Source organism: Limanda limanda, chromosome 5 (genome assembly GCF_963576545.1).
Source record: "Limanda limanda chromosome 5, fLimLim1.1, whole genome shotgun sequence".
NCBI classification, from domain to species: Eukaryota; Metazoa; Chordata; class Actinopteri; order Pleuronectiformes; family Pleuronectidae; genus Limanda; species Limanda limanda.
Window position 1 is genome coordinate 14,435,914 of NC_083640.1, and position 12,755 is coordinate 14,448,668.

The following is a 12,755-nucleotide window of genomic DNA, read 5'->3' on the forward strand; positions in this document are numbered from 1 at the left end:
GCTCATTGTTGAGTTTTGAATTCACGTGTGTTCCGATTGGTTTTAATTTATTTTTATTTTACTATGTTTAGATTTGTTGTCTCAACTGATATTTCTTTTAAGGATAAGGTTATATTTGTCCTGTATTTTTCGTTTAAACAAACTTTATAAAAAAGAGCAAACAAATAATGTTCTGTTCAGTCTGTCCCATACACTTCATAATATATATATATATATATATATAATATGGATTGTCTGTCCACTTGTTGATTTGCTTTACTCTTTTGTAACGGTTTACAAACATATAATTAGAACGTTCTTCTGTGGGTCACAGTTATTTCCCAACATGACTAGTGACTAGTTTCTAATCATATTTAGGATTTGTATTTCCCTTTCGGGCTTTTTCAGGGTCTAGACATGCTCAAATTCTTACCAAAGTTTGCAGGACATTCAAAACCCCAAAAAGTAATTGTATTCTGGAGTAATTTGAAAGGGGCGTTGCAAAATGGCTCAACAGCGCCACCTGGAACTAAGCCCCTAGGTTTCCCTTTGACTGATCTTCACAAAAATCATAGCCCAGGTGTGTCATGACCAGACAAACAAAAGTAAAAAAAAAGTGATGATGCATGAGTGGAGTTGTTTGTTGACGGCTCAGCATCGAAGGCTACAACCAAAAACGAAGGAAGCTGGACTTCAAACTGTCTCAGAGCTGTGGCGGTTAGGGTTAGGGTTAGCAGCCCATGATAAAGGAGATATTCTTGAATACCTTTTTTTCTGAAGGTGGTAGAGACTTGTTTGGATTGTGATTACACTGGTCGAATGTATTGAATGAATTTAAGCAAATTAATAAATCAGAATAAACATTTGTCTGCTTGCTGCGGTGAAACAACAAAACAGAATAGATGGATAGAAACAGATAGTTCATGTATTTGCTTGAGTCAAAGCTGGAATTGGACAGAAATCTTTATTTTCAGTTTGTGAGCACGTCGTGTAATAATAACCTGTTGTATAAATAGGAGACAGAGATGAAACTTTGTTTTGCTCAATGACAAGATAAAGATAAAGCAACAATTAGAAACACATAGTAGTTGTAAGTCACAAAGCTGTTTGATGCTGTCATGTTATATACAAGAATAAGTGAAACAGAAATAACAGTGGTGTGAAGAATCTGTCCCTCTGGAGACAAACTGATGAAGGTCTCCACCAGAATTTTTTATGTAAATGTGGATCAAATTCTTTCCCAAACTTTTGAAAACATTTTTATTTCTTTCCCCAGCAGCATCATCTGTCACAATAAGTGAATAAAACAAGAAAGGAGGCTGGAGCAGCTTTAAATAGATCCCCTGCATGTTTGGAGACGGCCCCAGAGACAAGTTCTCTTAAAAGACCATGGAGCTCATATTTTGGCCCTGTACATGTGTTTTGGGATGAAAGGCGTGCTCTCGCTCTCTGCGCTGGTCTTGTCGGCCATGTAGAGACAGGCTGTAATCAACATGGACTTAATTAGAGAGGACTCAGTGGGAGGCAGAGAAGTCCTGGGACTCGCCCCACCGAGTACAGAAATACACATTTCTCTAAAACACGGCCCTGTTGTACCAACTGCAGCGTCACTGCAGGTCCTTCTCACTGTGGTGGATTCACAGCAGAAGTTTGGTTGTGTCAGTTGAATGAGTCAAACCGTGAATGACATATTCTGGCAAATCACAATTTTATCTACAATGACTAAATGATAAAACATATCTGGAAACAAAGGGTTTTCATGAATTTATGTTCTATAAAATGTCATGGTGCCCAGAGAGACTTCTACAAGACTAATTCCTTCATAATTATTCACAAAAATCACATTCATAGTGAAAATGTCCAGTCCCATATGGCCGCTCCATAAGTGCAGGAGGATGGAGAGTGATGAGGGAGGTTCAAAAGGAGGGAGGAGATGCTGAAAATAGAGGAACTGAACACCAATTTGCGAGGAGGAGACTTTTTAGAGGCGAGTAAAAAAAATATACAGTCAGTGTAACGGAGCAGGGAGGGCGGATGCTCAGAAACTCTCTTGCACTCTTACTTTCCTCTACTGACTCCGTCTCCCCTGTTTTTACCGTCTGCACCGCTCAGAGACGCCAAGAAGATAAAACCTGGGTTTTTCACTCAGTCTGTGAGTATATATTTCTTTATTTATGAATATGTAAAGTGGATGTTAGCACAGGAAGAAAGAAGTAATGAAAAACAATGTTATTTTTAGTTATATCAGATAAGTCATTTTTCAAACTGAGAAAATACTGAGCTCAGGATCCAAATGTATGCATTTGGCTCATATGTAACTTTTTCTGCCTTTTTCTTGTTACAACTCTGTTGATAGTAAATAGGAAGTAATGCATTGCAATTAACTGCACTTATATAAGTACAGTACAACTTTCAGGAACTTTTATACTTCGCTTGAGTATTTCACATTTCTACAGTTATATATAACTATATATATATATATATATATATATATAGTTATATATAACTCTATATATATATATATATTGAACTGTTACTTCACCTCCATTACTGCAATTCTAAAATAATCACAGGGCCCATTTTTAAGTATGATTGATATGTTTTTATACTTTATATGATACTTTAGTGTGGTTTGCTGATAATTTCTCTACTTTTATTTGAGTTGGATTTAAATTTTTAAATTACTTTAGATATTTTCGGGTATTTCATCTTTATTGATTGAACAGTGAGCGTGAAATGCGGGAGACGGTGGTGAAGACACGTAGCAAAGGCCGGGTCGGAATCAAACCTGCAGCTGCTGCAGGATGATGCCTTTGATTTTTAATGTTTAATTTGGTGCTTGAAATTAAGTATTTTTACATTGTGGTATTACCTCTTTGACTGAGGCACAATACGTGGATGCTTATTTCTCCCCTGCCAACATTAGAAATTATTATTATTCATCCATTACATTGGTCTTCAGTGTTTTTTACCTGTAGTTTAAAGTGTTAAAGGTGATTAAGTTTTATGTGAAACAATGGTGAATTCTCCACCTTTTTAAATATGTGTTTTATGGTCAAACACTGTTAAAACTTCTTAACTTTAGTTTTGAATTTTTAGTTAATATTCCAAATTTCACAAACTTCCCCATATTTCAGACTGAATCTGGGCTAACTATGTTTTACTTGATGAACAGGACATCCAGGACAAGATGCAGCCAAAAATACTTTTTTTTACTGAACAGGCACACATATGACTCTATCATACAGTTTTGCACTCAACACCTCAGAGTGGCAAAAGCTCTGTCTCTGTGTTAAATGAATGTCATAGGATGTCATGATTAATTGCCTATCTGCATCTGGATGTCCTTCAGTCAAAGATATAATGTGGACCCTCTGGTAACATACAGGAAATGTATTTATGGCTGTAATTATGGGGATTGAAGGGGCAGTGCTGTACATCCAGGATGAAGAGCCAGCCTTTACCATCTGCCCCAGCAGAGAGCAGGTCTGACCACACAGAGAGGGGAGGGGGTTCCTGTACAGTGTAGACCAGCAGCAGCAGGTTCACTCCAGCATGATGCTGATTAGAAGCTGCTCTGTGCAGCTCAGCTCTGTGTAATTCCACACTGTGTTATCAGTTCAACAGGTTTTAATTGTCAACATACAAAAGGTTCAGATTTCTGTGTTAAAGCTCGACTTCACACTGGAGAGAGAGAGTCCTGGAAGAGATGTAATACTAGGTTGGGAAGTTTATTCAGTCCGTCGTCCTGTGAGTAAATGCAGGTTCTCCTGGAGGCAGAAATATCTTCATCAGGTCTGTGCTGCTGTGGGAGGTGTACGGCAGCTGCTGCTGCCCACTGTAAATATAGAGGCCGTGCCCGCAGGGCTCCCACGCCTCTCTGCTCCCTCTGCAATATGGCTTCCTCCTGGCTTTGGTGTGGTGGCTGGGTGGCCTCCCTCCTCTTTTCAAATTATAAGGCCTTCAGCACCAACCTTACTGTCTCCACCCCAAATAAGTAATGGCTACTCTGCAGCCTGCTAAAATAGATCTGGTGCAAGACACACAGAGGGCGGCAGAAAACCTGGAAAAACCTGAGTCAAGATGGAGACTGGAGTTTGAGAGGGAAAAGTGTTTTGTTATCTGTTTGTGTGTCTGCTGCAGGAGAGGCTGCAAACACAAGTGGGTAAATAGGTACCCAGGGAAATCTGAGGGCCTGCAAAGTGATTCAAAAGAAAAGAGAATGAGGACAACGTTTTTTCCTGCACAAATGAAGCTCAGTCTTTGACTTCAGGCCTCTAAAAACTTTTAATCTAAAACCTCTGAAAGAGGAACAATGCTGTTAGTTCAAGTGAGTATGTGAAATTCCAAGAAATACAACACTTGTCATTTGTACTCTTCTCTTTGTGTATTGATTTAACGTTGGTAAAAATGTAGAAGTACTGTTAGGCAGGTTTAGTTACATTGGATCAGGCTAAATGTTTTATTCCTTTTTTTAAGTTTTCTTGCTAAGCTACTTACCTCCTGACAGAATCTTCTTGTCTGAGTTCTCTTCACAAGAAAGATGATACAACTGCTGTAAACACGTGTTCTCTGCAGCTGAATTTATACGTTGCCTCCTGGCTCCTGTGTGCTGAAGGCACTGGAGAGTTCTCTGTTGTGAGCTTGTTTGACCAATCTCCTGCTGTGTTCTTCATATGTGAAAGGCAAACTCCAGAGAATATCCAGACCCAATTGTGGATATTCCCAAATTGTTTTTTTGTAAGGTGCATCAAGCCATTTTATCTGTGGCTCCTCAGGTTTAAACTTACTTCCTCCTCTGACTCTAAGTTAAACAGCCTTCTATTGTTGTTGCAGGACTCAAGAAGAAAAGATGACGTCTCACTTGGTCACTTGTGTGACCCTGCTCTCTCTGTGGTACAGCGTGTGTCACTCCACTCCCATGTTCTACAACATGTCAGACGGCAGCGGCGACGAAGCAGAGCTGGAGCTGATCTTCCCCACCTCGTTCTCCACCCGAGCTCCTGTCCACATCACCACCGCCACTGGAGCTCCAACCTTCACCAACAGCATCACCACCACCATGATCCGCCTCAAGGACTTTGTGCTGACCCGAGTCGTGGACTTCCTGCAGGAGAATCTGCTCATTATCATCGTGGTGACCTCTCTCCTCATCGTCATGGTCTTCATCATCTGCTGTGCCACTGCGATGAGTCACAAGCGAAAGCTGGAGGCCTACAAGCCGCCTGCTAATCCACCCAGGAAGTACATGGCTGATAAAACTTCCAGCAAGAATTCAGGCGAGCTCCAGGAGAGGCCCTACGCCGTCGACCACGTCAAGAGGGTCCAGACTCAGAGCATGGCCTCCCCGAAGAACCTGCGCACCCCCTCCAAGGCTCTGGTGGGAGAGAGAGGGAGAGACGTCAGGTCGTCACCTCGCCAGGAGGTCAGAAAAGTCAGGGAGGTTGAGGAGGTGGAAAAACGGAGAGAGGAGCCCAAGCACAAAGAGCAGTCCAAGTACAGGGAGGAGGTGCAGCAGAGTTCCAGCCCCAGCACCAGCTCCAGTCCGCCTGCGTGCACCTGCCACCTGAAAAAGAGCCATCACTAAGCCAGCCATTACATAAAGGTGAAAGGTGACAAATGAAGACCGGATGGTTAATCCACACACAAAGGCAGCATGTGCCAAAAAGGTATCAATCAATACCTACATGGGGAGATATATTTAAATGAGGCTAATGTCTCAAATGAAAAATCATCCATCTTTATAAAATGTAATAAAAAATAATATTTATAAAAATATGAAGTACTACCTGAAAAAGAAAAAGAAAACTACACAGCAGAAGATATATGACCTCTTGTATATCTCTTAGTTTCTGATTAAAGGGTCAACAACTGATAACAGGAGACGTGAGCAACGGTTATTGATGATATCTGTGGTGGGAAAATGTATGCAACTGTCACAAGTGCTGATTCTCATGTGAGAAGTTTCTACAACGGGGGGAGAAAAAAATGGTTTTCTCCAGAAAGTCTCTTGCTGCTTTACCCAGATAAACGTCAGGTGAAGAATCCAGGGAAGAAAGAGCCCAGAGTGAAGGGAGGTGCTATGGCAAATATAAAAGCATCTAAGGGCATTAAAACTTTCCTTTACAGTGTCAGTCAATCAGTGTCGCTAATTCTCTACATTGTGCTATTAAAGTTGCATTCCTTTATCAAAAGTATTTTGTGGATTAAAACAGGCAGGAAGAAAGTTAGTTTGAAAATTAAAAAAAAGAGCAGATTCAATTTCCTTGTGTTCCCAAATAGAAATGTCAAAAATGAAAGTATTCACGTAAGGCTAAGATCCTGATCATCTGTCATTTCGACAAAACTTTGGTGCTGTAAAAAAAGCAATGTGAGACAGCAGTAAACTTGAAATTATTCTCTTATATTTTCATTCATATTTACCTACTTTTGTCTTCATTGCGTTATTTTATGTGATATTGTTTTTTATTTACTTTTAGAACCGATTTCTCAAAGCTTTATACCAAAAACACAATTTTGTAATTCAGTTGCTGAACTAAAAGAAAAATGTCAAACATCTTGTATCTATCTATCCACATATTTATTTGTTGATCATTTAAGTCTAGTATCATTTGGTATATACATAAAAATCTGGCTGTTTTTGGTTAACAGACTTCATGAGTAAGGGTTTAAGCTTTTTTTAATAAGTAATACTTATGTACAAAATAAATTATGTTTTTTATTATTAATGTGATCATTTGTTAGCCTGTTTTGTTGGTGTGTTTTCAGGTTCAACTTTAACCTAAAGTGGCTACAAAAAAAATCTAAAGCATGTAAGTGTAATTGTAATTTGACTTTATTAGTGTAAAACCTCAGATTGCAATGGAGAAGATAATTTGGAAAAACTCTCCTCCTCAGTTTCCTGTGACTGAAATTAATGTTTTTGAGAATACCTGTTGATGAAACACAGTTTGTGTGATTAATGGGCCAGAGTTAAGAGTTTGGTCATGATTTTATATTATATTCCTCTGAACCTGATTAGATTTTTTTCCTCAGATGTTTCCAGACATGCTTCCTTTGTAAGTGACAGTTTTGTTTCGCTTATGTTTAATAAAGTGTTGGTAACGGTGTTTCTGTTTTTATTACCTCCACCAACGAGTCTCTCTTTTCACCATGAAACCTGGTGGAAGGATGTGGTGTGGATCAGGGAAGAACCCATTTCATTTGAGTGTAGCTGTAGTAGTGTGGATCAAGGGACACGTCCAGGAATATCATGTGTCTTTCTGTAACATTGAGAGAATGTTTTCAACATTTTTTATTGTTGTCTCAGAGAAGAATTAATGGATCTGGACCAAAAAGATTTTAAGGACTGATATCTTTGGCTTTGTGCAATTTGTGCAGCTTGATTGGATTTAAAAGGATACGGTAACTCCTCCACAGTTTTCTGGTTAACAACATCACACCTAAACACAGGGACCACAGAGGTTATTAGAATCTGGAGATGACAAGAGCCCCCCTTTGTCCTTCAATGGCTACTGTACAAGGTTGTTTAAACAAAAAGTAAAACTTTAACTTTGTTTATATTTCTAACAAGCGATGACATACTGCCCCCATGTGAACAATGATTCATCACTTATGCATGTTCACTTTTCTTCTTTTATCTACCCCTACCATCTTCATATGGCTACATTCAGACCAGGTTTAAAACTAAAAATCCACTAAAATGTAATTAAATATCGCTTCAATGGCTGAAACACAAACCCATTCATGAAGGAACGGCTCAAATTTCTCCGAAGATCAAACATCAAAGATGAAAAAACAACAGCAAGTGTGACCCTGTGGCTCCTGAAACATGAGCCCTGACGGAGCCTTGCTCGAGGGTCAGATTCCCTGCTCTTTTGTCAGCGAGGTGCTAAATAATTCGAGAAAATACTATCCTGTCACTTTCGCTGTTCACAGCTGGAGGACACACGGACCAGTGGACCAGTCACTAGAACTCTCTCTCATGGGGCGCCAGATGCAGCCTCTCTGAGTTGTAGGGAACATCAACCTTTGGTAACCGCAGAAAAAGGATTATCTGGGTCACCTGTGTCGTTATCCATTTGTATTTTTACGACACAATCTGTCCTGCTGAACTTCTTGATGTGAGTGTTTTGACCCTCTTCGCTGTGTCCCACTGACGAGGGCCTGTCCATCGATGTGAATGCTGAAGAGGATCCAGAATAGGTAACACTGCACCTTAAGGCTGTCGTTAAACTTTGATGAGCATCTGCCTGAAATTCTCGACAGTCGCAGTAGTTATCTTTAGAGACGAAGGATCCTGTGAGGACCATGTGGAATCATGCCTGTCCATCTCTTCGGAGGAGCAGATAATACAGGAATAGAAGAATGGTAAGCGCTTTTTCTTTATAAAGTTGCTTATAAGTTGTTAATAATGTAGTTATAAATGTACCAATTGAGCATAGTCAGTATGTTGACCAGGGTGATTGATCACCAATAGTCACTTTCTTGTAACTCAGTAATGCATATTTAAGTTAACCATCATTGCTAGTGAGTCATTTGCAATTATAAATGTTAATAAATCAATGAATAATCAATCAAGTCTGTTGTTATACATGTTAATAAGTTTCTAATAAATGTATTTTGGTCCAGATGCCTTGCACCTCTCTGTATAGGTATAACAGCCAAAGTGTAATGTCACATGTCTGATATATAAACATCAATAAATGAGTGATTAACCAGTACTAAAGCTATAAATTACTAACTTATAAACCCCTTAAAGAGGGGGCTTGATTTAATAAGTAGCCTGGCTAACGTGGTCGTCTCTCCTCTGTTACTCTGTTCAGTGATGTCATGCTTTGGTGCGGATGTGGCCTCCTACTGGTTCTCTGCATCTGTCCACTAACGTGCCTCACGATGTCCTCCTGTCCGCCGGGCTGCTGTTGTCCTGGCTCAGGATTTCTGGTTCTGTGCGAGTCCCTGAATCTCAGGTCCCTTCCTCGCCCGGTCCCTCTCAGCACCTCGGCTCTGTCTGTGGCCAGGAACCAGCTGTGTAATGTGGACCACCTGCTCCGGCCCCTCTCCAGCCTTCAGGAGCTCAGCCTCAGTCACAACCTGCTGGCCCGCTTCCCTCGTGGCCTGCCCCCCAGCCTGGAGTCCCTGCTGCTGCAGGAGAACCGCATCACTTACATCACAGCAGGCGCCCTGAGGCAGCTGGGGAACCTCACTCATCTGGACCTGGAGGACAACCGCATCCGGGCCATCCAGCCCGGGGCCCTCCAGGCTCTCAGCAAGCTGCAGGTCCTGACGCTGAAGGGGAACAACCTCAGCAGCCTCCCCAGGAACCTCCCCCCATCACTCACCCACCTGGACCTCTCAGCTAACTGCATCTCGACCCTGGACCTGCCCTCGCTGTCCCCCCTGGTAAACCTGCAGGTCCTGAAGATCAACAGCAACTGCCTGCGCTCGGTCCCGGACCGCGCCTTCGACAGGCTGCCACTCCTCAGGTCTGTGGACCTCACAAACAACCTGTGGGTGTGCGAATGTGACATCTTGTATCTCTACCGCTGGCTGCTGAACGGGAGGCTGAAGATGGCGACAGACTTGGTGTGCACGGAGCCCGGCCATCTGGCTCACCGTCTGCTCCTGGACCTCTCCGTCATGGCTCTCTGTCCTCGAGTCCTGACCCCAAACGAGAGGACGCCACAGTCACACCTCAGCTCTGCGACAGTGAAGCCGACAGAACGAAGCTCGTTTGAAAACCTGAAGGATTTGGGAGACTTGCAAATATCAAAATTAACCACTGTGGCTGTGTTTTCCAAAGATGTTCGAGAGACTCGTGTGTTACTTGAACACTTCACTTTACAGACGCTCACCTATGAGGAGTGTTTAATCCTGAATAAAACACAGTCTGTGAGCCCATCAAACTTAAAGACTGTCACTTATCCTCCTGATGAGGAACAGAAAGGTCCAAACATCACAGGTCGATACCCTCAGAGTAACAGGACCTCTGCTGGAGAGACACAGTCGTTACTCCCTACGAACAGAGACGCACCCTGGCTCACTCCAGCCCCGAGACAGTTCACACAACACAGTTCTGCAGCGGTCATCTCTCTGCTCACTGTGCTGTGTGTATTAGTAACTCTCCTAGTGCTGGCAGTGCTACTCGTGTTGAGACTGGTGCTTCGGCGCCAAATGAGGGTGGCCCCGCTTGATGCAGGGTCCGCTGGGTGACATCGGCACAGACTCACAGGAAATGTTTTTTAATTTGTTTAATGCACAATAAGAACAGTCTCATACAATATTCTGTATCATGGTTTTGTAAGTGTACTTCAGTTCTTGATATGAACCATCAATGAGGGAGCAGAGGTTTCACACAGTCAAGCCAAAATAAAGACAAAATGCCAAAAAATACACAGAGGAACCTTCAGTTTCAGTTTCTGATGCATCTCCTTAGTTATTTTGTAGAAAAACACAAGAAATTAGGAGACAATATTCCCAAATATTGTGATTTCTGATTATATGATGAAATGAATTCAATAAACACCGTTAACACCTGAAAATTGAACATCCAGGCTTGAGTTCAAGGCTTTAAAACTCCCAGAAATCCCAGAGGGGAGCAAGACCTGATGTAGTATATTGGCAGCTCATCTTCCATACAGCACTTCTCTGCTGCGAGACACCGGCCGGTGCTGAAATATCGATGGGATACCGCCACATGGGACGGTTAATAACAGTTCTTTAACCGCTGGCCTTCACACGAGGCTCCTCCTTGTCCTGTTGTTTTAGTCTGTAGTCAGACAGCGCTGCTCTTATGGCATCTTCTGCGAGCACTGAAAGAAAAGGAAGAAGAAGATTTTAGAGAACATTATGAGGAGGAACTGCAGAAATAAAGCTTGGGAGTGCAGTTAAAACAAAATCTATTACTGTCGTTACTTTTGGTAAGAAAAACTTTCTATTTTTGACATTTATATTATATTATACATTTTCAGAGAAATTGATTATGAATCTCAAAAACGTGTAACTTGAATTAACTGTCAAGCAGAATCTGTGCCTTGAACTTACTAGAGCAGTGGAGCTTGACTGGAGGAAGGCAGAGTTCTTTGGCAATGTCTGTGTTCTTTATCTTCAGAGCCTCATCGATCTGCAGGGTGAGAGTCGAATGAACAGATCAACAAACTAACCAAAACACAAGATACATTTAAATCATTCTACTTCTTAAATTACCTCCAACAAAGACGTTAGGATTTTAATGACATTTATCTGTCGATAGCAGGACGACAGATGTTCTTTAAACTTGGTGGAAGAACCAATTGACATTTGGACTGGCCCCCTCTGATTAAGGGGCAGATCCAGCAATTTTTTTTTTACATGTTCACTGATTTCAGACGGAATAATTAAGGTTTAAAAAAAGGGATTATTTGGGAAACCGATATCTAATCTCTATGCGTCAGTCCTATTTTATGCAGCTTGAATGTAAGGGGACTGCTGGGACTTGGCAGAGGTAGAGTACCAATTCTGAGTTGTTCCAACTTACCGACTTCCCCTTCACCCATTCTGTTGCAATAGAACTGGAGGCAATTGCTGATCCGCAGCCAAACGTCTTGAATTTTGCGTCCACTATCTTGCCATTTTCATCCACCTGGATCTGCACACAACACGGAATCAGACATGTAACAACAGGTCTGTTTCACAGCAGACATTTTGAGCAGACACATGTGTAAATAATAAGATGGCTGATCAATGTGCAGCTGTCATGCTGGTTCACCGTAACATTGTCTTTTAATGGGACTTTTAAAATGAACAGAGTCAGTGTCGATGTTAAGTGACACCTGTGGTTTTCCTACTATGACATTTCAACATGTCCTCCGTGAGAAAAGACAATAAAAGGAGTTATAAGTCGTTGTAGCCGGGTCTCGACCTCCAGCTTCTTTACCTGAAGCTTCATTACATCACCACAGGCTGGTGCCCCCACCAACCCGGTCCCCACGCTCTTTGACTTCTTGTCCAGAGAGCCCACGTTCCTCGGGTTTTCATAGTGATCCACCACCTTCAGGAGAAACGCACAAAACAACGTGTCACTGCTGCTGTTTGAGGAAACAAGTGAAAAACCAGTAAGTGGCTCGGTCACGTTAGCAGCACCAGACCACACGTGTGACACCAGCAAATTGTCGATAGGCTGGTTTCAATTACAACTTACAACATGTACTTTTTAGTCTTTTACCTTTTTGTGATAAGAACAAACGGGATTTAGCGCCGGAACCAACAACCTGCGGCTGAACAACAACAGTGAGGTCGCAGAGTATCGCAGAGACACGGCCGCCATGTTTACTTCCTTCTTCTTCTTCTTCTTCTTCTTCTTCTCCTTCTAAAACAATGCTGCCCTCTACCGTTTACAATGCGTCACTTCAGCTAATATTCCAGAGTATATTCAAATTGATGTAAAGATCTTATTTCAGCAGAATCAGTATAATTATTATTATTAAACGCAGCAGGGACTTTAAAGGACGAAACTCCGAGATTAAAGGTCTTTACAGAGTTGTTGGCTTTCGACTAGTGAGGTGTCCTTCCGTGTCAAGGCTTCGAAACCTGTGTCCAGGAGGATTTTTGTGAAGCGCGTACCGAGCCGGCCGTACCACGTGACTGAGTCGGGTTTGGCGTGCGAATCGAAATCATAGATCGAAATATAAAAGGGGCATCGAAACGCAATGCCCCCCCCCCCCCCCCCCCTCACATTTTGTGGACTTTGGACTTTATTGCACGTTTGTTTGCACGGCAAAAGGCATCCCCAGGCAAAA

General features: G+C 42.0%; 3 protein-coding genes across 3 annotated transcripts; 2 read left to right on the top strand and 1 right to left on the bottom strand.

The window, feature by feature from the left end:
* The first annotated feature begins 4,831 nt into the window (after positions 1–4,831).
* On the top strand, positions 4,832–5,566 carry tmem119a (transmembrane protein 119a). Its single transcript, XM_061070904.1, has one exon. It carries the CDS (start codon positions 4,832–4,834, stop codon positions 5,564–5,566), a length of 735 nt encoding a protein of 244 aa, XP_060926887.1.
* A 3,308-nt stretch (positions 5,567–8,874) lies between these two features.
* si:ch211-191d15.2 (leucine-rich alpha-2-glycoprotein) lies at positions 8,875–10,191 on the top strand. The gene has a single exon (XM_061071168.1). The coding sequence runs from the start codon at positions 8,875–8,877 to the stop codon at positions 10,189–10,191; it is 1,317 nt and encodes a 438-aa protein (XP_060927151.1).
* A 23-nt stretch (positions 10,192–10,214) lies between these two features.
* On the bottom strand, positions 10,215–12,318 carry iscua (iron-sulfur cluster assembly enzyme a). Its single transcript, XM_061071530.1, has 5 exons — positions 12,182–12,318; positions 11,894–12,007; positions 11,495–11,605; positions 11,023–11,101; positions 10,215–10,790 (listed from the first exon to the last, which is right to left on the bottom strand). The coding sequence occupies exons 1-5, from the start codon at positions 12,281–12,283 to the stop codon at positions 10,699–10,701; spliced, it is 498 nt and encodes a 165-aa protein (XP_060927513.1). The 5' UTR covers positions 12,284–12,318; the 3' UTR covers positions 10,215–10,698.
* Between the last annotated feature and the right edge of the window lie 437 nt (positions 12,319–12,755).